Here is a 26,503-nt window from a genome sequence, read left to right on the forward strand (position 1 = left end):
TCACACACTCTCACTCACTCTCACAGACTCACATGCACTCTCTCACACTCATACACTCACTCTCACACACACTCACACTCACTCTCACTCTCACTCTCTCACACTCATTCACTCCCACACACTCACACTCACTCTCACGCACTCACTCTCTCACACTCCCACTCACTCTCACACACTCTCACTCACTCTCAAACACTCACACACTCACACTGTCACACTCTCACACTCACACTCTCACACTCTCTCACACTCACACACACACTCTCACAGACTCACACTCACTCACTGTCTCACACTCATACACTCACTCTCACACACACACTCACACTCACTCTCACACTCACTCTCACTCTCTCACACTCACTCACTCCCTCACACTCACACTCACATACACTCACACTCACTCTCACACACTCACACTCACACACTCACTCTCACTCTCACTCACTCACTCTCACTCACTCTCACACAATCACACACACCCTCTCACTCACTCACACACACTCACTCACACACACATATACGCACACACTCACTTCACACTCACACTCACTCTCACTCACACACACATACTCACTCTCACACAAACATACACACACACACTCACTCTCACACACACACTCACTCTCACTACCACAGACACTCTCTCACTCTCACACACACTCACACACGCACTCAAACTCTCTCTCACACAATCACACTCACTCTCTCACTCTCACTCTCACTCACTCTCACACTCACACTCACACACTCACTCACACACTCACTCTCACACATTCACTCTCACACATTCACTCTCACACACTCATACTCACACACTCACACTTACATAATCACACACTCTCGCACACTCTGTCTCTCACAGACTCACACTCACACACTCACACTCTCACACACTCACTCACACACTCACTCTCACATACCCTCACACACGCACACTCATATGCACACTCACACTCACACACTCACACGCTCATGCTCAACTCACACACTCACGCTCACACTCACTCTCGCACACACACTTACATTCTTGCACACTCACTCTTGCACACTCCCACTGACTCTCACACACTCTCACTGACTCTCACACACTCTGAATCTCTCAACTCACTCTCTCACACATGCACACACTCACACACACTCACACACACTCTCACACACTCGCACACTCACTCCCACACACTCACTCTCACATACTCACACTCACATACTCACACTCACATACGCACACTCACACTCACACTCTCACAATCACACACACACTCACGTTCACACACTCACACTCACACTCACACTCACTCTCACACTCACATGCACACTCACTCTCACTCACACACACACACCCACTCTCACACAAACATACACACACACTCACACACACACACACACACACTCACTCTCACTACCACAGACACTCTCTCACTCTCACACGCACTCACACTCTCTCTCACACAATCACACTCACTCTCTCACTCTCACTCACACTCACTATCACTCTCACTCTCATCACACTCACTCTCACTCTCTCTCTCACACACTCTCACTCTCACTCTCACTCTCACACACTCACACTCACACTCACACACTCACTCTCACACATTCACTTTCACACACATACTCACACACTCATAATCACACACTCACACTTACATACTCACACACTCACATACTCACACTCACATACTCACACTGGCTCTCACACACTCACACTCTCACACTCTCACACTCTCACACTCTCACACTCTCACACTCTCACACTCTCACACTCTCTCACACTCACACTCACACTCACACTCTCACACTCACACTCACACTCACTCTCACTCTCTCACTCTCACACACTCACACTCTCACACTCTCACACTCTCACACTCTCACTCTCACTCTCACTCTCACTCTCACTCTCACTCTCACTCTCACACTCGCACATTCACTCTCGCTCACTCACACTGACTCTCACACACTCACACTGACTCTCTCACACTCACACACACACTGAATCTCTCAACTCACTCTCACACACACTCACACACACACTCACTCACACACACACTCTCACACACACACTCTCACACACACACTCTCACACACTCACTCTCACACAATCTCACATACTCACTCACATACTCACACTCACATACTCACGCTCAAATATTCACTCTCACTCATTCTCTTACACTCACACTCACACTCACACACTCACACTCACACACTCACACTCACTCTCACACACTCACACACTCACACACTCACACACTCACACACTCACACACTCACTCTCACGCACTCACTCTCTCACACTCTCACACACTCTCACACACTCTCACAGACTCTCACAGACTCACACGCACTCTCTCACACTCATACACTCACTCTCACACACACTCACTCTCACTCTCACTCTCACTCTCACTCTCTCACACTCACTCACTCCCACACACTCACACTCACGCTCACTCTCATGCACTCACTCTCTCACACTCTCACTCACTCTCACTCACTCTCACACACTCTCACTCACTCTCACAGACTCACATGCACTCTCTCACACTCATACACTCACTCTCACACACACTCACACTCACTCTCACTCTCACTCTCTCACACTCATTCACTCCCACACACTCACACTCACTCTCACGCACTCACTCTCTCACACTCCCACTCACTCTCACACACTCTCACTCACTCTCAAACACTCACACACTCACACTGTCACACTCTCACACTCACACTCTCACACTCTCTCACACTCACACACACACTCTCACAGACTCACACTCACTCACTGTCTCACACTCATACACTCACTCTCACACACACACTCACACTCACTCTCACACTCACTCTCACTCTCTCACACTCACTCACTCCCTCACACTCACACTCACATACACTCACACTCACTCTCACACACTCACTCTCACACACTCACTCTCACTCTCACTCACTCACTCTCACTCACTCTCACACAATCACACACACCCTCTCACTCACTCACACACACTCACTCACACACACATATACGCACACACTCACTTCACACTCACACTCACTCTCACTCACACACACATACTCACTCTCACACAAACATACACACACACTCTCACTCTCACACACACACTCACTCTCACTACCACAGACACTCTCTCACTCTCACACACACTCACACACGCACTCAAACTCTCTCTCACACAATCACACTCACTCTCTCACTCTCACTCTCACTCACTCTCACACTCACACTCACACACTCACTCACACACTCACTCTCACACATTCACTCTCACACATTCACTCTCACACACTCATACTCACACACTCACACTTACATAATCACACACTCTCGCACACTCTGTCTCTCACAGACTCACACTCACACACTCACACTCTCACACACTCACTCACACACTCACTCTCACATACCCTCACACACGCACACTCATATGCACACTCACACTCACACACTCACACGCTCATGCTCAACTCACACACTCACGCTCACACTCACTCTCGCACACACACTTACATTCTTGCACACTCACTCTTGCACACTCACACTGACTCTCACACACTCTCACTGACTCTCACACACTCTCACTCACACACACTCACACTGACTCTCTCACACTCACTCTCACACACTCACTCTCACACACACACACATTCTCTCTCTCTCCTTCACACACTCAGACAAACACACACAAACACACACACACACGATGACCTGTCGGTGTTGCTCCTTATTAACATTCTCTCTCCACCTCTTTCTCTATTTGCAGATAGTTCGTGGCAACAATACCAGAAAGTGAAGATAGTGCTGACAGCAATGTTCATGGCGATCTGGGCTGCAGCTTTGCTGATCACCTTCCATCTTTGCCGGGAGGAATCCAGTTGAGTATTCGGTTGGCGCTGGGTGCGGACGGACAGCAGACAAGGTGCTCCCATTCCCAGCACTGGGTGTGGGAGGGAGAGAGAGAGGGGGCAGCACTGGCACTGGGTGTGGGAGGGAGAGAGGGGGCTGCACTGGCACTGGGTGTGGGAGGGAGAGAGAGAGGGGGCAGCACTGGCACTGGGTGTGGGAGGGAGAGAGAGAGGGGGCAGCACTGGCACTGGGTGTGGGAGGGAGAGAGGAGGCATCACTGGAACTGGGTGTGGGAGGGAGAGAGGGGACTACACTGGCACTGGGTGTGGGAGGGAGAGAGGAGGCAGCACTGGCACTGGGTGTGGGAGGGACAGAGGGGGCAGCACTGTCACTGGGTATGGGAGGGACAGAGGGGGCAGCACTGTCACTGGGTATGGGAGGGGCAGAGGGGGCTGCACTGGCACTGGGTGTGGGAGGGGCAGAGGGGGCAGCCCTGGCACTGGGTGCAGGAGGGAGAGAGGAGGCAGCACTGGCACTGGGTGTGGGAGGGAGAGAGGGGGCAGCACTGGCACTGGGTGTGGGAGGGGCAGAGGGGGCAGCACTGGCACTGGGTGTGGGAGGGTGAGAGGAGGCAGCACTGGCAATGGGTGTGGGAGGGGCAGAGGGGGCAGCACTGGCACTGGGTGCGGGATGGAGAGAGGAGGCAGCACTGGCACTGGGTGTGGCAGGGAGAGAGGGGGCAGCACTGGCACTGGGTGCGGGAGGGAGAGAGGAGGCAGCACCGGCACTGGGTGTGGGAGGGAGAGAGGGGGCAGCACTGGCAATGGGTGTGGGAGGGGCAGAGGGGGCAGCACTGGCACTGGGTGCGGGAGGGAGAGAGGAGACAACACTGGCACTGGGTGTGGCAGGGAGAGAGGGGGCAGCACTGGCACTGGGTGTGGGAGGGAGAGAGGAGGCAGCACTGGCACTGGGTGTGGCAGGGAGAGAGGGGGCAGCACTGGCACTGGGTGTGGGAGGGAGAGAGGAGGCAGCACTGGCACTAGGTGTGGGAGAGAGAGGGGGCAGCACTGGCACTGGGTGTGGGAGGGAGAGAGGGGGCTACACAGGCACTGGGTGTGGGAGGGAGAGAGGGGGCAGCACTGGCACTGGGTGTGGGAGGGAGAGAGGGGGCAGCACTGGGTGTGGGAGGGAGAGAGGGGGCAGCACTGGCACTGGGTGTGGGACAGACAGAGGAGGCAGCACTGGCACTGGGTGTGGGAGGGGCAGAGGAGGCAGCACTGGCACTGGGTGTGGGAGGGGCAGAGGGGGAAGCACTGGCACTGGGTGTGGGAGGGGCAGAGGGGGCAGCACTGGCACTGGGTGCGGGAGGGAGGGAGGGGGCAGCACTGGCACTGGGTGTGGGAGGGGCAGAGGGGGCTACACTGGCACTGGGTGTGGGAGGGAGAGAGAGGGCTGCACTGGCACTGGGTGTGGGAGGGGCAGAGGAGGCAGCACTGGAACTGGGTGTGGGAGGGAGAGAGGGGGCTACACTGGCACTGGGTGTGGGAGGGGCAGAGGGGGCAGCACTGGCACTGGGTGTGGGAGGGGCAGAGGAGGCTGCACTGGCACTGGGTGTGGGAGGGAGAGAGGGGGCTACACTGGCACTGGATGTGGGAGGGAGAGAGGGGGCTACACTGGCACTGGGTGTGGGAGGGGCAGAGGGGGCAGCACTGGCACTGGGTGTGGAAGTGTGGTGGGAGAGAGGGGCACGTGGTGATAGACAGAATGAGAGAGAGGGATGAAAGGAGTGAGAAATAACAAGCTTGGTACAACCACACAGAGAGAGAGACATGGGGAAGACAGAGAGAGAGAGAGAAATGGGGGAGACAGAGAGAGAGACATGGGGGAGACAGAGAGAGACACGGGGGAGACAGAGAGAGAGACATGGGGGAGACAGAGAGAGAGGCATGGGGGAGAAAGAGAGAGAGACATGAGGGAGACAGAGATAGAGACATGGGTGAGACAGAGAGAGAGACATGGTTGAGACAGAGAGAGAGACATGGGTGAGACAGAGAGAGAGAAATGGGGGAGACAGAGAGAGAGAGACATGAGGAAGACAGAGAGAGAGACATGGGGAAGACAGAGAGAGAGAGACATGGGGGAAACAGAGAGAGAAACAGCGGGGAGAGAGAGAGATACATGAGGGAGACAGAGAGAGACATGGGGGAGACGGAGAGAGTCATGGGGGAGAGTTAGAGAAAGACATGGAGGAGACAAAGAGAGAGACATGGGGGGGACACAGAGAGAAACATGGGGAAGCGGGAGAGAGAGAGAGACATGGGGGAGCGGGAGAGAGAGAGAAATGGGGGAGACAGAGAGATACATGGGGAAGAGGGAGAGAGAGACATGGGGGAGACAGAGAGAGCGACATGGGGGAGACAGAGAGAGAGACATGGGGAAGACAGAGAGAGAGACATGGGGTAGACAGACAGAGAGACATGGCAGAGATAGAGAGAGACATGGGGTAGACAGAGAGAGAGAGCCATTGGGGAGACAGAGAGAAAGAGATGGCAGAGACAGAGAAAGAGACATGGGGGAGAGAAAGATAGAGCAATGGGGGAGACAGAGAGAGTGACATGGGGAGAAAGAGATTGACAAGGGGGAGACAGAGAGAGACATGGGGGAGACAGAGAGAGATACATGGGGGAGACAGAGAGAGACATGGGGGAGACAGAGAGAGAGACATGGGGAAGAGGGAGAGAGAGACATGGGGGAGACAGAGAGAGAGACATGGGGGAGAGGGAGAGAGAGGCATGGGGAAGAGGGAGAGAGAGACATGGGGGAGACAGGGAGAGAGACATGGGGGAGACAGAGAGAGAGACATGGGGGAGCGGGAGAGAGAGACATGGGGGAGACAGAGAGAGACACATGGGGAAGAGGGAGAGAGAGACATGGGAGAGACAGAGAGAGAGACATGGGGGAGACAGAGAGAGAGACATGGGGGAGACAGAGAGAGCGACATGGGGTAGACAGAGAGAGAGAGAGCCATTGGGGAGACAGAGGGAAAGAGATGGCGGAGACAGAGAAAGAGACATGGGTGAGAGAAAGATAGAGAAATGGGGGGAGACAGAGAGAGTGACATGGAGAGAAAGAGAGAGACAAAGGGGAGAAAGAGAGAGACATGGGGAGAAAGAGAGAGACATGGGAGAGACAGCGAGAGACATGGGAGAGACAGAGAGAGACATGGGGGAGAGAGAGAGTGAGACGTGGGGGGGACACAGAGATAAACATGGGGGAGCGGGAAACAGAGAGAGAGACATGGGGAAGAGGGAGAGAGAGACATGGGGGAGACATTGAGAGAGACATGGGGGGACAGAGAGATAGTGACATGGGGTAGACAGAGAGAGAGACATGGGGTAGACAGAGAGAGAGACATGGGGGAGACAGAGAGAGAGACATGGGGGAGACAGAGAGAGAGACATGGGGGAGACAGAGAGAGAGACATGGGGGAGACAGAGAGAGAAATGGGGGAGACAGAGAGAGAGCCATTGGGGAGACAGAGGGAAAGAGATGGCGGAGACAGAGAAAGAGACATGGGGGAGAGAAAAATAGAGAAATGGGGGAGACAGAGAGAGTGACATGGGGAGAAAGAGAGTGACAAGGGGGAGACAGAGAGAGAGACATGAGGGAGACAGAGAGAGAGAGAGAGATGGGAGAGAGGGAGAGAGAGACATGGGGGGGACAGAGAGAGACATGGGGAAGAGGGAGAGAAAGACATGGAGGAGACAATGAAAGTGACATGGGGGAGACAGAGAGAGAGACATGGAGGGGACAGAGAGAGAGACATGGGGGAGACAGAGAGAGAGACATGGGGGAGACAGAGAGAGAGACATGGGTGAGACAGAGAGAGAGACATGGTTGAGACAGAGAGAGAGACATGGTTGAGACAGAGAGAGAGAGACATGGGTGAGACAGAGAGAGAGACATGAGTGAGACAGAGAGAGAGAAATGGGGGAGACAGAGAGAGAGAGACATGAGGGAGACAGAGAGAGAGACATGGGGAAGACAGAGAGAGAGAGACATGGGGAAGACAGAGAGAGAGAGACATGTGGAAGACAGAGAGAGAGAGACATGGGGGAGACAGAGAGAGAGACAGCGGGGAGAGAGAGAGATACATGAGGGAGACAGAGAGAGACATGGGGGAGACGGAGAGAGTCATGGGGGAGAGTTAGAGAAAGACATGGAGGAGACAAAGAGAGAGACATGGGGGGGACAGAGAGAGAAACATGGGGGAGCGGGAAAGAGAGAGAGACATGGGGGAGCGGGAGAGAGAGACATGGGGAGACAGAGAGAGAGAGACATGGGTTAGACAGAGAGAGAGACATGGGGTAGACAGAGAGAGAGACATGGGGTAGACAGACAGAGAGACATGGGGAAGAGGGAGAGAGAGAGAAATGGGGGAGACAGGGAGATACATGGGGAAGAGGGAGAGAGAGAAATGGGGGAGACAGAGAGAGAGACATGGGATGACAGAGACAGAGAGACATGGGGTAGACAGAGAGAGCGACATGGGGTAGACAGAGAGAGTGACATGGGGGAGACAGAGAGAGCGACATGCGGAAGACAGAGAGAGACATGGCAGAGATAGAGAGAGACATGGGGTAGACAGAGAGAGAGAGCCATTGGGGAGACAGAGAGAAAGAGATGGCAGAGACAGAGAAAGAGACATGGGGGAGAGAGAGAGGGAGACATGGGGGGGACACAGAGAGAAACATGGGGGAGCGGGAAACAGACAGAGAGACATGGGGGAGTGGGAGAGATAGAGAAATGGGGGAGACAGAGAGATACATGGGGAAGAGGGAGAGAGAGACATGGGGGAGACATTGAGAGAGACATGGGGGACAGAGAGAGAGAGACATGGGGTAGACAGAGAGAGCGACATGGGGTAGACAGAGAGAGTGACATGGGGGAGACAGAGAGAGCGACATGGGGAAGACAGAGAGAGACATGGCAGAGATAGAGAGAGACATGGGGAGAAAGAGATTGACAAGGGGGAGACAGAGAGAGACATGGGGGAGACAGAGAGAGATACATGGGGGAGACAGAGAGAGACATGGGGGAGACAGAGAGAGAGACATGGGGAAGAGGGAGAGAGAGACATGGGGAAGAGGGAGAGAGAGACATGGGGGAGACAGAGAGAGAGACATGGGGGAGAGGGAGAGAGAGACATGGGGAAGAGGGAGAGAGAGACATGGGGGAGACAGAGAGAGCGACATGGGGTAGACAGAGAGAGAGAGACATTGGGGAGACAGAGGGAAAGAGATGGCGGAGACAGAGAGAGAGACATGGGCGAGAGAAAGATAGAGAAATGGGGGGAGACAGAGAGAGTGACATGGGGAGAAAGAGAGAGACAAAGGGGAGAAAGAGAGAGACATGGGAGAGACAGCGAGAGACATGGGAGAGACAGAGAGAGACATGGGGGAGAGAGAGAGGGAGACATGGGGGGGACACAGAGAGAAACATGGGGGAGCGGGAAACAGAGAGAGAGACATGGGGGAGTGGGAGAGAGAGAGAAATGGGGGAGACAGAGAGATACATGGGGAAGAGGAAGAGAGAGACATGGGGGAGACATTGAGAGAGACATGGGGGACAGAGAGAGAGAGACATGGGGTAGACAGAGAGAGAGACATGGGGGAGACAGAGAGAGAGACATGGGGTAGACAGAGAGAGAGACATGGGGGAGACAGAGAGAGAGACATCGGGGAGACAGAGAGAGAGAGACATGGGGGAGACAGAGAGAGAGACATGGGGGAGACAGAGAGAGAGACATGGGGGAGACAGAGAGAGTGACATGGGGAGAAAGAGAGTGACAAGGGGGAGACAGAGAGAGACATGGGGGAGACAGAGAGAGAGACATGGGGAGAAAGAGAGAGACATGGGGGAGACAGAGAGAGAGACATGAGGGAGACAGAGAGAGAGAGAGATGGGGGGGAGGGAGAGAGAGACATGGGGGGGACAGAGAGAGACATGGGGAAGAGGGAGAGAAAGACATGGAGGAGACAATGAAAGTGACATGGGGGAGACAGAGAGAGAGACATGGAGTGTCAGAGAGAGAGACATGGGGGAGACAGAGAGAGAGACATGGGGGAGACAGAGAGAGAGACATGGGGGAGACAGAGAGAGAGACATGGGGGAGACAGAGAGAGAGAGAGATGGGGGGAGGGAGAGAGAGACATGGGGGGGACAGAGAGAGACATGGGGAAGAGGGAGAGAAAGACATGGAGGAGACAATGAAAGTGACATGGGTGAGACAGAGAGAGAGACATGGAGTGTCAGAGAGAGAGACATGGGGGAGACAGAGAGAGAGACATGGGGGAGACAGAGAGAGAGACATGGGGGAGACAGAGAGAGAGACATGGGGGAGACAGAGAGAGAGACATGGGGGAGACAGAGAGAGAGACATGGGGGAGACAGAGATAGAGACATGGGTGAGACAGAGAGAGCGACATGGTTGAGACAGAGAGAGAGACATGGGTGAGACAGAGAGAGAGAAATGGGGGAGACAGAGAGAGAGAGACATGAGGGAGACAGAGAGAGAGACATGGGGAAGACAGAGAGAGAGATACATGGGGAAGACAGAGAGAGAGAGAGACATGGGGAAGACAGAGAGAGAGAGACATGGGGAAGACAGAGAGAGAGAGACATGGGGGAGACAGAGAGAGAGACAGCGGGGAGAGAGAGAGATACATGAGGGAGACAGAGAGAGACATGGGGGAGACGGAGAGAGTCATGGGGGAGAATTAGAGAAAGACATGGAGGAGACAAAGAGAGAGACATGGGGGGGACACAGAGAGAAACATGGGGGAGCGGGAGAGAGAGAGAAATGGGGGAGACAGAGATACATGGGGAAGAGGGAGAGAGAGACATGGGGGAGACAGAGAGAGAGACATGGGGGAGACAGAGAGAGCGACATGGGGGAGACAGAGAGAGCGACATGGGGAAGACAGAGAGAGACATGGCAGAGATAGAGAGAGACATGGGGTAGACAGAGAGAGAGAGCCATTGGGGAGACAGAGGGAAAGAGATGGCAGAGACAGAGAAAGAGACATGGGGGAGAGAAAGATAGAGCAATGGGGGAGACAGAGAGAGTGACATGGGGAGAAAGAGATTGACAAGGGGGAGACAGAGAGAGACATGGGGGAGACAGAGAGAGATACATGGGGGAGACAGAGAGAGCGACATGGGGGAGACAGAGAGAGCGACATGGGGGAGACAGAGAGAGCGACATGGGGAAGACAGAGAGAGACATGGCAGAGATAGAGAGAGACATGGGGTAGACAGAGAGAGAGAGCCATTGGGGAGACAGAGGGAAAGAGATGGCAGAGACAGAGAAAGAGACATGGGGGAGAGAAAGATAGACCAATGGGGGAGACAGAGAGAGTGACATGGGGAGAAAGAGATTGACAAGGGGGAGACAGAGAGAGACATGGGGGAGACAGAGAGAGATACATGGGGGAGACAGAGAGAGACATGGGGGAGACAGAGAGAGACATGGGGGAGACAGAGAGAGACATGAGGGAGAGAGAGAGACATGGGGAAGAGGGAGAGAGAGACATGGGGGAGACAGAGATAGAGACATGGGGTGAGGGAGAGAGAGACATGGGGAAGAGGGAGAGAGAGACATGGGGGAGACAGAGAGAGAGACATGGGGGAGACAGAGAGAGAGACATGGGGGAGCGGGAGAGAGAGACATGGGGGAGACAGAGAGAGACACATGGGGAAGAGGGAGAGAGAGACATGGGAGAGACAGAGAGAGAGACATGGGGGAGACAGAGAGAGAGACATGGGGGAGACAGAGAGATAGACATGGGGGAGACAGAGAGAGAGACATGGGGGAGACAGAGAGAGAGACATGGGGGAGACAGAGAGAGCGACATGGGGTAGACAGAGAGAGAGAGCCATTGGGGAGACAGAGGGAAAGAGATGGCGGAGACAGAGAAAGAGACATGGGCGAGAGAAAGATAGAGAAATGGGGAGAGACAGAGAGAGTGACATGGAGAGAAAGAGAGAGACAAAGGGGAGAAAGAGAGAGACATGGGAGAGACAGCGAGAGACATGGGAGAGACAGAGAGAGACATGGGGGAGAGAGAGAGAGAGAGACATGGGGGGGACACAGAGAGAAACATGGGGGAGCGGGAAACATAGAGAGAGACATGGGGGAGTGGGAGAGAGAGAGAAATGGGGGAGACAGAGAGATACATGGGGAAGAGGGAGAGAGAGACATGGGGGAGACATTGAGAGAGACATGGGGGGACAGAGAGAGTGAGACATGGGGTAGACAGAGAGAGAGACATGGGGTAGACAGAGAGAGAGACATGGGGGAGACAGAGAGAGAGACATGGGGTAGGCAGAGAGAGAGAGCCATTGGGGAGACAGAGGGAAAGAGATGGCGGAGACAGACAAAGAGACATGGGTGAGAGAAAGATAGAGAAATGGGGGAGACAGAGAGAGTGACATGGGGAGAAAGAGAGTGACATGGGGAGAAAGAGAGTGACATGGGGAGAAAGAGAGTGATAAGGGGGAGACAGAGAGAGAGACATGGGGGAGACAGAGAGAGAGACATGGGGGAGACAGAGAGAGAGACATGGGGAGAAAGAGAGAGATATGGGGGAGACAGAGAGAGAGACATGGGGGAGACAGAGAGAGAGACATGGGGGAGACAGAGAGAGAGACATGGGGGAGACAGAGAGAGAGACATGAGGGAGACAGAAAGAGAGAGCGAAGGGGGAGAGGGAGAGAGAGACATGGGGGGGACAGAGAGAGACATGGGGAAGAGGGAGAGAAAGACATGGAGGAGACAATGAAAGTGACATGGGGGAGACAGAGAGAGAGACATGGAGGGGACAGAGAGAGAGACATGGAGGGGACAGAGAGAGACACATGGGGGGGACAGAGAGAGAGACATGGGTGAGACAGAGAGAGAGACATGGGGGAGACAGAGATAGAGACATGGGTGAGACAGAGAGCGACATGGTTGAGACAGAGAGAGAGACATGGGTGAGAAAGGGAGAGAGAAATGGGGGAGACAGAGAGAGAGAGACATGAGGGAGACAGAGAGAGAGACATGGGGAAGACAGAGAGAGAGAGACATGGGGAAGACAGAGAGAGAGAGAGACATGGGGAAGACAGAGAGAGAGAGACATGGGGAAGACAGAGAGAGAGAGACATGGGGGAGACAGAGAGAGAGACAGCGGGGAGAGAGAGAGATACATGAGGGAGACAGAGAGAGACATGGGGGAGACGGAGAGAGTCATGGGGGAGAGTTAGAGAAAGACATGGAGGAGACAAAGAGAGAGACATGGGGGGGACACAGAGAGAAACATGGGGGAGCGGGAGAGAGAGAGAAATGGGGGAGACAGAGATACATGGGGAAGAGGGAGAGAGAGACATGGGGGAGACAGAGAGAGAGACATGGGGGAGACAGAGAGAGCGACATGGGGGAGACAGAGAGAGACATGGCAGAGATAGAGAGAGACATGGGGTAGACAGAGAGAGAGAGCCATTGGGGAGACAGAGGGAAAGAGATGGCAGAGACAGAGAAAGAGACATGGGGGAGAGAAAGATAGAGCAATGGGGGAGACAGAGAGAGTGACATGGGGAGAAAGAGATTGACAAGGGGGAGACAGAGAGAGACATGGGGGAGACAGAGAGAGATACATGGGGGAGACAGAGAGAGATACATGGGGGAGACAGAGAGAGACATGGGGGAGACAGAGAGAGACATGGGGGAGACAGAGAGAGACATGAGGGAGAGAGAGAGACATGGGGAAGAGGGAGAGAGAGACATGGGGGAGACAGAGATAGAAACATGGGGTGAGGGAGAGAGAGACATGGGGAAGAGGGAGAGAGAGACATGGGGGAGACAGAGAGAGAGACATGGGGGAGACAGAGAGAGAGACATGGGGGAGCGGGAGAGAGAGACATGGGGGAGACAGAGAGAGACACATGGGGAAGAGGGAGAGAGAGACATGGGAGAGACAGAGAGAGAGACATGGGGGAGACAGAGAGAGAGACATGGGGGAGACAGAGAGAGAGACATGGGGGAGACAGAGAGAGAGACATGGGGGAGACAGAGAGAGAGACATGGGGGAGACAGAGAGAGCGACATGGGGTAGACAGAGAGAGAGAGCCATTGGGGAGACAGAGGGAAAGAGATGGCGGAGACAGAGAAAGAGACATGGGCGAGAGAAAGATAGAGAAATGGGGAGAGACAGAGAGAGTGACATGGAGAGAAAGAGAGAGACATAGGAGAGACAGCGAGAGACATAGGAGAGACAGCGAGAGACATGGGAGAGACAGAGAGAGACATGGGGGAGAGAGAGAGAGAGACATGGGGGGGACACAGAGAGAAACATGGGGGAGCGGGAAACAGAGAGAGAGACATGGGGGAGCGGGAGAGAGAGAGAAATGGGGGAGACAGAGAGATACATGGGGAAGAGGGAGAGAGAGACATGGGGGAGACATTGAGAGAGACATGGGGGGACAGAGAGAGTGAGACATGGGGTAGACAGAGAGAGAGACATGGGGTAGACAGAGAGAGAGACATGGGGTAGACAGAGAGAGAGACATGGGGTAGACAGAGAGAGAGACATGGGGGAGACAGAGAGAGAGAGCCATTGGGGAGACAGAGGGAAAGAGATGGCGGAGACAGAGAAAGAGACATGGGCGAGAGAAAGATAGAGAAATGGGGAGAGACAGAGAGAGTGACATGGAGAGAAAGAGAGAGACAAAGGGGAGAAAGAGAGAGACATGGGGAGAAAGAGAGTGACATGGGGAGAAAGAGAGTGATAAGGGGGAGACAGAGAGAGACATGGGGGAGACAGAGATAGAGACATGGGGGAGACAGAGAGAGAGACATGGGGAGAAAGAGAGAGACATGGGGGAGACAGAGAGAGAGACATGGGGGAGACAGAGAGAGAGACATGGGGGAGACAGAGAGAGAGACATGGGGGAGACAGAGAGAGAGACATGAGGGAGACAGAGAGAGAGAGCGATGGGGGAGAGGGAGAGAGAGACATGGGGGGGACAGAGAGAGACATGGGGAAGAGGGAGAGAAAGACATGGAGGAGACAATGAAAGTGACATGGGGGAGACAGAGAGAGAGACATGGAGGGGACAGAGAGAGAGACATGGAGGGGACAGAGAGAGAGACATGGGGGGGACAGAGAGAGAGACATGGGTGAGACAGAGAGAGAGAAATGGGGGAGACAGAGAGAGAGACATGGGTGAGACAGAGAGAGAGACATGGGTGAGACAGAGAGAGAGAAATGGGGGAGACAGAGAGAGAGACATGAGGGAGACAGAGAGACATGAGGGAGACAGAGAGACATGAGGGAGACAGAGAGACATGGGGAAGACAGAGAGAGAGAGACATGGGGAAGACAGAGAGAGAGAGACATGGGGGAGACAGAGAGAGAGACAGGGGGGAGAGAGAGAGATACATGAGGGAGACAGAGAGAGACATGGGGGAGACGGAGAGAGTCATGGGGGAGAGTTAGAGAAAGACATGGAGGAGACAAAGAGAGAGACATGGGGGGGACACAGAGAGAAACATGGGGGAGCGGGAAAGAGAGAGTGACATGGGGGAGTGGGAGAGAGAGAGAAATGGGCGAGACAGAGAGATACAAGGGGAAGAGGGAGAGAGAGACATGGGGGAGGCAGAGAGAGAGACATGGGGGAGACAGAGAGAGAGAGAGATGGGGTAGACAGAGAGAGAGACATGGGGTAGACAGAGACAGAGACATGGGGGAGACAGAGAGAGAGACATGGGGTAGACAGACAGAGAGACATGGGGAAGAGGGAGAGAGAGAGAAATGGGGGAGACAGAGAGAGACATGGGGGAGAGGGAGAGAGAGACATGGGGGAGACAGAGAGAGAGACATGGGGAGACAGAGAGAGAGAGACATGGGTGAGACAGAGAGAGCGACATGGGTGAGACAGAGAGAGCGACATGGGGAAGACAGAGAGAGAAATGGCGGAGACAGAGAGAGAGACATGGGGTAGACAGAGAGAGAGCCATTGGGGAGTCAGAGGGAAAGAGATGGCGGAGACAGAGAAAGAGACATGGGGGAGAGAAAGATAGAGCAATGGGGGAGACAGAGAGAGTGACATGGGGAGAAAGAGAGTGACAAGGGGGAGACACAGAGAGACAAGGGGGAGACAGAGAGAGAGACATGGGGAGAAAGAGAGAGACATGGGGGAGACAGAGAGGGAGAGACATGAGGGAGACAGAGAGAGAGAGATGGGGTAGACAGAGAGAGAGACATGGGGTAGACAGAGACAGAGACATGGGGGAGACAGAGAGAGAGACATGGGGGAGACAGAGAGAGAGACATGGGGGAGACAGAGAGAGAGACATGGGGTAGGCAGAGAGAGAGAGCCATTGGAGAGACAGAGGGAAAGAGATGGCGGAGACAGAGAAAGAGACATGGGGGAGAGAAAGATAGAGAAATGGGGGAGACAGAGAGAGTGACATGGGGAGAAAGAGAGTGACATGGGGAGAAAGAGAGTGACATGGGGAGAAAGAGAGTGATAAGGGGGAGACAGAGAGAGACATGGGGGAGACAGAGAGAGAGACATGGGGGAGACAGAGAGAGAGACATGGGGAGAAAGAGAGAGACATGGGGGAGACAGAGAGAGAGACATGGGGGAGACAGAGAGAGAGACATGGGGGAGACAGAGAGAGAGACATGAGGGAGACAGAGAGAGAAAGCGATGGGGGAGAGGGAGAGAGAGACATGGGGGGGACAGAGAGAGCGACATGGGGTAGACAGAGAGAGAGAGCCATTGGGGAGACAGAGGGAAAGAGATGGCGGAGACAGAGAAAGAGACATGGGCGAGAGAAAGATAGAGAAATGGGGAGAGACAGAGAGAGTGACATGGAGAGAAAGAGAGAGACATAGGAGAGACAGCGAGAGACATAGGAGAGACAGCGAGAGACATGGGAGAGACAGAGAGAGACATGGGGGAGAGAGAGAGAGAGACATGGGGGGGTCACAGAGAGAAACATGGGGGAGCGGGAAACAGAGAGAGAGACATGGGGGAGCGGGAGAGAGAGAGAAATGGGGGAGACAGAGAGATACATGGGGAAGAGGGAGAGAGAGACATGGGGGAGACATTGAGAGAGACATGGGGGGACAGAGAGAGTGAGACATGGGGTAGACAGAGAGAGAGACATGGGGTAGACAGAGAGAGAGACATGGGGTAGACAGAGAGAGAGACATGGGGTAGACAGAGAGAGAGACATGGGGGAGACAGAGAGAGAGAGCCATTGGGGAGACAGAGGGAAAGAGATGGCGGAGACAGAGAAAGTGACATGGGCGAGAGAAAGATAGAGAAATGGGGAGAGACAGAGAGAGTGACATGGAGAGAAAGAGAGAGACAAAGGGGAGAAAGAGAGAGACATGGGGAGAAAGAGAGTGACATGGGGAGAAAGAGAGTGATAAGGGGGAGACAGAGAGAGACATGGGGTAGACAGAGATAGAGACATGGGGGAGACAGAGATAGAGACATGGGGGAGACAGAGAGAGAGACATGGGGAGAAAGAGAGAGACATGGGGGAGACAGAGAGAGAGACATGGGGGAGACAGAGAGAGAGACATGGGGGAGACAGAGAGAGAGACATGGGGGAGACAGAGAGAGAGACATGAGGGAGACAGAGAGAGAGAGCGATGGGGGAGAGGGAGAGAGAGACATGGGGGGGACAGAGAGAGAGATGGGGAAGAGGGAGAGAAAGACATGGAGGAGACAATGAAAGTGACATGGGGGAGACAGAGAGAGAGACATGGAGGGGACAGAGAGAGAGACATGGAGGGGACAGAGAGAGAGACATGGGGGGGACAGAGAGAGAGACATGGGTGAGACAGAGAGAGAGACATGGGGGAGACAGAGAGAGAGACATGGGTGAGACAGAGAGAGAGACATGGGTGAGACAGAGAGAGAGAAATGGGGGAGACAGAGAGAGAGACATGAGGGAGACAGAGAGACATGAGGGAGACAGAGAGACATGGGGAAGACAGAGAGAGAGAGACATGGGGAAGACAGAGAGAGAGAGACATGGGGGAGACAGAGAGAGAGACAGGGGGGAGAGAGAGAGATACATGAGGGAGACAGAGAGAGACATGGGGGAGACGGAGAGAGTCATGGGGGAGAGTTAGAGAAAGACATGGAGGAGACAAAGAGAGAGACATGGGGGGGACACAGAGAGAAACATGGGGGAGCGGGAAAGAGAGAGTGACATGGGGGAGTGGGAGAGAGAGAGAAATGGGCGAGACAGAGAGATACAAGGGGAAGAGGGAGAGAGAGACATGGGGGAGGCAGAGAGAGAGACATGGGGAGACAGAGAGAGAGAGAGATGGGGTAGACAGAGAGAGAGACATGGGGTAGACAGAGACAGAGACATGGGGGAGACAGAGAGAGAGACATGGGGTAGACAGACAGAGAGACATGGGGAAGAGGGAGAGAGAGAGAAATGGGGGAGACAGAGAGAGACATGGGGCAGAGGGAGAGAGAGACATGGGGGAGACAGAGAGAGAGACATGGGGAGACAGAGAGAGAGAGACATGGGTGAGACAGAGAGAGCGACATGGGTGAGACAGAGAGAGCGACATGGGGAAGACAGAGAGAGAAATGGCGGAGACAGAGAGAGAGACATGGGGTAGACAGAGAGAGAGAGCCATTGGGGAGACAGAGGGAAAGAGATGGCGGAGACAGAGAAAGAGACATGGGGGAGAGAAAGATAGAGCAATGGGGGAGACAGAGAGAGTGACATGGGGAGAAAGAGAGTGACAAGGGGGAGACAGAGAGAGACAAGGGGGAGACAGAGAGAGAGACATGGGGAGAAAGAGAGAGACATGGGGGAGACAGAGAGGGAGAGACATGAGGGAGACAGAGAGAGAGAGATGGGGTAGACAGAGAGAGAGACATGGGGTAGACAGAGACAGAGACATGGGGGAGACAGAGAGAGAGACATGGGGGAGACAGAGAGAGAGACATGGGGGAGACAGAGAGAGAGACATGGGGTAGGCAGAGAGAGAGAGCCATTGGGGAGACAGAGGGAAAGAGATGGCGGAGACAGAGAAAGAGACATGGGGGAGAGAAAGATAGAGAAATGGGGGAGACAGAGAGAGTGACATGGGGAGAAAGAGAGTGACATGGGGAGAAAGAGAGTGACATGGGGAGAAAGAGAGTGATAAGGGGGAGACAGAGAGAGACATGGGGGAGACAGAGAGAGAGACATGGGGGAGACAGAGAGAGAGACATGGGGAGAAAGAGAGAGACATGGGGGAGACAGAGAGAGAGACATGGGGGAGACAGAGAGAGAGACATGGGGGAGACAGAGAGAGAGACATGAGGGAGACAGAGAGAGAAAGCGATCGGGGAGAGGGAGAGAGAGACATGGGGGGGACAGAGAGAGACATGGGGAAGAGGGAGAGAAAGACTTGGAGGAGACAATGAAAGTGACATGGGGGAGACAGAGAGAGAGACATGGAGGGGACAGAGAGAGAGACATGGAGGGGACAGAGAGAGAGACATGGGGGGGACAGAGAGAGAGACATGGGTGAGACAGAGAGAGAGACATGGGGGAGACAGAGAGAGAGACATGGGGGAGACAGAGAGAGAGACATGGGTGAGACAGAGAGAGAGACATGGGTGAGACAGAGAGAGAGACATGGGTGAGACAGAGAGAGAGAAATGGGGGAGACAGAGAGAGAGACATGAGGGAGACAGAGAGACATGGGGAAGACAGAGAGAGAGAGACATGGGGAAGACAGAGAGAGAGAGACATGGGGGAGACAGAGAGAGAGACAGGGGGGAGAGAGAGAGATACATGAGGGAGACAGAGAGAGACATGGGGGAGACGGAGAGAGTCATGGGGGAGAGTTAGAGAAAGACATGGAGGAGACAAAGAGAGAGACATGGGGGGGACACAGAGAGAAACATGGGGGAGCGGGAAAGAGAGAGAGACATGGGGGAGTGGGAGAGAGAGAGAAATGGGCGAGACAGAGAGATACAAGGGGAAGAGGGAGAGAGAGACATGGGGGAGGCAGAGAGAGAGACATGGGGAGACAGAGAGAGAGAGACATGGGGTAGACAGAGAGAGCGACATGGGGGAGACAGAGAGGGAGACATGGGGAAGACAGAGAGAGAGACATGGGGTAGACAGACAGAGAGACATGGGGAAGAGGGAGAGAGAGAGAAATGGGGGAGACAGAGAGAGACATGGGGGAGAGGGAGAGAGAGACATGGGGGAGACAGAGAGAGAGAGACATGGGGAGACAGAGAGAGAGAGACATGGGTGAGACAGAGAGAGCGACATGGGTGAGACAGAGAGAGCGACATGGGGAAGACAGAGAGAGAAATGGCGGAGACAGAGAGAGAGACATGTGGTAGACAGAGAGAGAGAGCCATTGGGGAGACAGAGGGAAAGAGATGGCGGAGACAGAGAAAGAGACATGGGGGAGAGAAAGATAGAGCAATGGGGGAGTCAGAGAGAGTGACATGGGGAGAAAGAGAGTGACAAGGGGGAGACAGAGAGAGAGACATGGGGGAGACAGAGAGAGAGAGACATGGGGGAGACAGAGAGAGAGAGATGGGGGAAAGGGAGAGAGAGACATGGGGGGGACAGAGAGAGACATGGGGAAGAGGGGGAGAAAGACATGGAGGAGACAACGAAAGTGACATGGGGGAGACAGAGAGAGAGACATGGAGGGGACAGAGAGAGAGACATGGGGGAGACAGAGAGAGAGACATGGGTGAGACAGAGAGAGAGACATGGGTGAGACAGAGATAGAGAAATGGGGGAGACAGAGAGAGAGAGACATGAGGGAGACAGAGAGAGAGAGACTGAGGGAGACAGAGAGAGAGACATGGGTAAGACAGAGAGAGAGACACATGGGGGAGACAGTGAGAGAGACAGGGGGAGACAGAGGGAGACAGGGGTGACAGAGAGAGAGAGACAGGAGGGAGACAGAGAGAGAGACATGGGGAAGACAGAGAGAGAGATGGGGAAGACAGAGAGAGAGAGACATGGGGGAGACAGAGAGAGAGAGACATGGGGGAGACAGAGAGAGAGAGACATGGGGAAGACAGAGAGAGAGAGACATGGGGGAGACAGAGAGAGAGAGAGACATGGGGGAGACAGAGAGAGAGAGACATGGGGGAGACAGAGAGAGAGAGACTGAGGGAGACAGAGAGAGAGACATGGGTAAGACAGAGAGAGAGACACATGGGGGAGACAGTGAGAGAGACAGGGGGAGACAGAGGGAGACAGGGGTGACAGAGAGAGAGAGACAGGGGGAGACAGAGTTAGAGATGGGGTATACAGAGAGAAAGGCATGGGGGAGACAGAGAGAGAGAGAGACTTGGGGGAGATAGAGAGTGCAACATGGGGGAGACAGAGAGAGAGAGACACGGGGGAGACAGAGAGAGAGACATGGGTGAGACAGAGGGAGAGACATGGGTGAGACAGAGAGAGAGAGACATGCGGAGAGACAAAGGGAGACATGGGGGAGATGGAGAGAGAGACATGGTTGAGAGGGAGAGGGAGACCTGAGAGAGACACAGGGTGAGATAAGGGGGAGACAGAGGGAGACATGGGAAACGCAAAGAGAGACATGGGGAAGACAGAGAGAGACATGGGAAACGCAAAGAGAGACATGGGGGAGACAGAGAGAGACATGGGGGAGACAGAGGGAAAGACATGGCGGAGACAGAGAGAGACATAGGGGACACAGAGGGCAAGAGATAACAGAGACAGAGAGAGACATGGGGGAGAGAAAGAGAGAGAAATGGGGGAGACAGAAAGAGAGACATTGGGAAAAGAGAGAGACATTGGGGAGACAGAGATAGAGACATGGGGAGAAAGAGAGAGAGACATGGGGGAGAGGGAGAGAGAGAGTCTTGAGGCAGACAGAGAGAGACATTGGGGAGACAGAGAGAGAGAGACATGGGGGAGACGGAGAGAGACATGGGGGAGACAGAGAGAGAGACATGGGTGAGACAGAGAGAGAGACATGGGAAGAAAGAGAGAGACATGAGGGAGACAGAGAGAGAGACATGGGAGAGAGAGAGATACATGAGGGAGACAGAGAGAGACATGGGGGAGACGGAGAGAGTCATAGGGGAGAGGGAGAGAAAGAAATGGAGGTGACAAAGAAAGAGACATGGGGGAAACAGAGAGAAGAGACATGGGGGAGAGGGAAAGAGAGACATGGAGGAGACAAAGAGAGAGACATGGGGTAGAAGAGAGAGAGACATGGGGGAGACAGAGAGAGAGACATGGGGGAGACAGAGAGAGAGACATGGGGCAGCAGGAGAGAGAGAGAATGGGGGAGACAGACAGAGAGACATGAGGAAGAGGGAGAGAGAGACATGGGGAAGAGGGAGAGAGAGACATGGGGGAGACAGAGAGAGAGACATGGGGTAGACAGAGAGAGAGAGCCATTGGGGAGACAGAGGGAAAGAGATGGCGGAGACAGAGAAAGAGACATGGGCGAGAGAAAGATAGAGAAATGGGGGGAGACAGAGAGAGTGACATGGGGAGAAAGAGAGAGACAAGGGGGAGACAGAGAGAGACATGGGGGAGACAGAGAGAGAGACATGGGGGAGACAGAGAGAGAGACATGGGGAGAAAGAGAGAGACATGAGGGAGACAGAGAGAGAGACATGGGGTAGACAGAGAGAGAGAGCCATTGGGGAGACAGAGGGAAAGAGATGGCGGAGAGAGAGAGAGAGACATGGGGGAGACAGAGAGAGAGACATGGGGTAGACAGAGAGAGAGAGCCATTGGGGAGACAGAGGGAAAGAGATGGCGGAGACAGAGAGAGAGACTTGCGGGAGACAGAGAGAGAGAGAGATGGGGGACAGGGAGAGAGAGACATGGGGGAGACAGAGAGAGACATGGGGAAGAGGGAGAGAAAGACATGGAGGAGACAAAGAAAGACACATGGGGTAGACAGAGAGAGACAGACATGGTGGAGACAGTGAGACAGACATGGAGGAAACAGAGAGAGAGAGACATGGGGGAGAGGGAGAGAGAGACATCGGGGGACATAGGGATAGACATGGGTGAGGCAGAGGGATAGACATGCCTGAGACAGAGAGAGAGAGACATGCGTGAGCCACAGAGAGAGACATGGGTGAGACAGAGAGAGCGAGACATGGGTGAGACAGAGAGAGATAGTCATGTGGGAGCGGGAGAGAGAGAGACATGGGGGAGCGGGAGAGAGAGAGACGGGGGAGACAAAGAGATAGACATGAGGAAGACAGAGAGAGAGACATGGGGGTGACAGAGAGAGAGACATGGGGGAGAAAGAGAGAGAGAGACACGGGGCAGTGGGAGAGAGAGAGACATGGGGGAGACAGAGAGAGAGAGACTTGGGGGAGATAGAGTGTGCAACATGGGGGAGACAGAGAAAGAGATACATGGGGGAGACAGAGGGATTGACATGGGGGAGAGGGAGAGACATGGAGGAGACACAGAGATGACATGGGGGAGTGGGAGAGAGAGAGACATGGGGAAGAGGGAGAGAGAGACATGGGGAGACAGAGAGAGAGACAGGGGATAGACAGAGAGAGAGACATGGGGGAGACAGAGAGAGAGACATGGGGGAGACAGAGAGAGAGATATGGGGGAGACAGAGAGAGAGACATGGGGGAGACAGAGAGAGAGAGATGGGGGAGACAGAGAGAGAGAGATGGGGGAGACAGAGAGAGAGACATGGGGGAGACAGAGAGAGAGACATGGGGGAGACAGAGAGAGAGAGACATGGGGGAGACAGAGAGACAGACATGGGGGAGACAGAGAGAGAGAGCCATTGGGGAGACAGAGGAAGAGACATGGGGGAGAGAAAGTTAGAGAAATGGGAGAGGCAGAGAGAGTGACATGGGGAGAAAGAGAGAGACAAGGGGGAGACAGAGAGAGACATGGGGAGAAAGAGAGAGACATGGGGGAGACAGAGAGAGAGAGAGATGGGGAGAGGGAGAGAGAGACATGGGGGGGACAGAGAGAGACATGGGGAAGAGGGAGAGAAAGACATGGAGGAGACAAAGAAAGAGACATGGGGGAAACAGAGAGAAGAGAGATGGGGGAGAGGGAAAGAGGGACATGGAAGCGACAAAGAGACATGGGGGGGACACAGAGAGAAACATGGGGGAGAGGGATAGAGAGAGAGAAATGGGGGAGCGGGAGAGAGAGAGAAATGGGGGAGACCGAGAGAGAGAGAGACATGGGGGAGACAGAGAGTGAGACATGGGGGAGACAGAGAGAGAGACATGGGGGAGACAGAGAGAGAGACATGGGGGAGACAGAGAGAGACATGGGGGAGACAGAGTGAGAGACATGGAGGAGACATAGAGAGAGACATGGGGGAGACAGAGAGAGAGACATGGGGGAGACAGAGAGAGAGACATGGGGGAGACAGAGAGAGAGACATGGGGGAGACAGAGAGAGAGACATGGGGGAGAAAGAGAGAGAGAGACACGGGGGAGCGGGAGAGAGAGAGACATGGGGGAGACAGAGAGAGAGAGACTTGGGGGAGATAGAGAGTGCAACATGGGGGAGACAGAGAAAGAGAGACATGGGGGAGACAGAGAGAGAGAGACACGGGGAGACAGAGAGAGAGACGTGGGGGAGACAGAGGGATTGACATGGGGGAGAGGGAGAGACATGGAGGAGACACAGAGATGACATGGGGGAGTGGGAGAGAGAGAGACATGGGGAAGCGGGAGAGAGAGAAATGGGGGAGACAGAGAGAGAGACATGGGGGTAGACAGAGAGAGAGACATGGGGGAGACAGAGAGAGAGACATGGGGGAGACAGAGAGAGACATGGGGGAGACAGAGAGATAGACATGGGGGAGACAGAGAGAGAGACATGGGGGAGACAGAGAGAGAGACATGGGGGAGACAGAGAGAGAGAGATGGGGGAGACAGAGAGAGAGAGATGGGGGAGACAGAGAGAGAGACATGGGGGAGACAGAGAGAGAGAGCCATTGGGGAGACAGAGGAAGAGACATGGGGGAGAGAAAGTTAGAGAAATGGGAGAGGCAGAGAGAGTGACATGGGGAGAAAGAGCGAGACAAGGGGGAGACAGAGAGAGACATGGGGAAGAGGGAGAGAAAGACATGGAGGAGACAAAGAAAGAGACATGGGGGAAACAGAGAGAAGAGAGATGGGGGAGAGGGAAAGAGGGACATGGAAGCGACAAAGAGACATGGGGGGGACACAGAGAGAAACATGGGGGAGAGGGATAGAGAGAGAGAAATGGGGGAGCGGGAGAGAGAGAGAAATGGGGGAGACCGAGAGAGAGAGAGACATGGGGGAGACAGAGAGTGAGACATGGGGGAGACAGAGAGAGAGACATGGGGGAGACAGAGAGAGAGACATGGGGGAGACAGAGAGAGACATGGGGGAGACAGAGTGAGAGACATGGAGGAGACAGAGAGAGAGACATGGGGGAGACAGAGAGAGAGACATGGGGGAGACAGAGAGAGAGACATGGGGGAGACAGAGAGAGAGACATGGGGGAGAAAGAGAGAGAGAGACACGGGGGAGCGGGAGAGAGAGAGACATGGGGGAGACAGAGAGAGAGAGACTTGGGGGAGATAGAGAGTGCAACATGGGGGAGACAGAGAAAGAGAGACATGGGGGAGACAGAGAGAGAGAGACACGGGGAGACAGAGAGAGAGAGACATGGGGGAGACAGAGGGATTGACATGGGGGAGAGGGAGAGACATGGAGGAGACACAGAGATGACATGGGGGAGTGGGAGAGAGAGAGACATGGGGAAGAGGGAGAGAGAGACATGGGGGAGACAGAGAGAGAGACATGGGGGTAGACAGAGAGAGAGACATGGGGGAGACAGAGAGAGAGACATGGGGGAGACAGAGAGAGAGACATGGGGGAGACAGAGAGAGAGACATGGGGGAGACAGAGAGAGAGACATGGGGGAGACAGAGAGAGAGACATGGGGGAGACAGAGAGAGAGAGACATGGGGGAGACAGAGAGAGAGACATGGGGGAGACAGAGAGAGAGACATGGGAGACAGAGAGAGAAAGACAGGGGGGAGACAGAGAGTGAGACATGGGCGAGACAGAGAGAGAGAGAGAGACTTGGGGGAGATAGAGAGTGCAACATGAAGGAGACAGAGAGAGAGAGACATGGGGAGACAGAGAGAGAGAGACACGGGGAGACAGAGAGAGAGACAAGGGGAGACAGAAAGCGAGACATGGGGGAGACAGAGAGAGAGACATGGGTGGGACAAAGAGAGAGACATGGTGAAGACAGAAGGACAGACATGGGGGAGAGGGAGAGAGCGACATGGAGGAGACATAGAGAGAGACATGGGGGAGACAGAGAGAGAGACATGGGGGAGACAGAGAGAGAGACATGGGGGAGACAGAGAGAGAGACATGGGGGAGACACAGAGATGACATGGGGGAGTGGGAGAGAGAGAGACATGGGGAAGAGGGAGAGAGAGACATGGGGAGACAGAGAGAGAGACAGGGGATAGACAGAGAGAGAGACATGGGGGAGACAGAGAGAGAGACATGGGGGAGACAGAGAGAGAGATATGGGGGAGACAGAGAGAGAGACAT

The 26,503-nt window shown here is 54.4% G+C and overlaps 1 protein-coding gene across 1 annotated transcript in view; it reads left to right on the forward strand.

Moving 5' to 3' along the window:
* Nucleotides 1-3,827: 3,827 nt before the first annotated feature.
* The window catches only part of LOC121273917 (polysialoglycoprotein-like), a 56,888-nt gene continuing 34,212 nt past the window's right edge, over nt 3,828-26,503 (forward strand). The window contains exon 1 of the mRNA XM_041181041.1: nt 3,828-3,893. Coding sequence (XP_041036975.1) covers nt 3,830-3,893 — 64 coding nt within the window. The 5' untranslated portion in view covers nt 3,828-3,829. The remainder of the gene's footprint in view (nt 3,894-26,503) is intronic.

This window comes from Carcharodon carcharias (genome assembly GCF_017639515.1).
Source record: "Carcharodon carcharias isolate sCarCar2 chromosome 27 unlocalized genomic scaffold, sCarCar2.pri SUPER_27_unloc_26, whole genome shotgun sequence".
Classification (NCBI taxonomy): Eukaryota; Metazoa; Chordata; class Chondrichthyes; order Lamniformes; family Lamnidae; genus Carcharodon; species Carcharodon carcharias.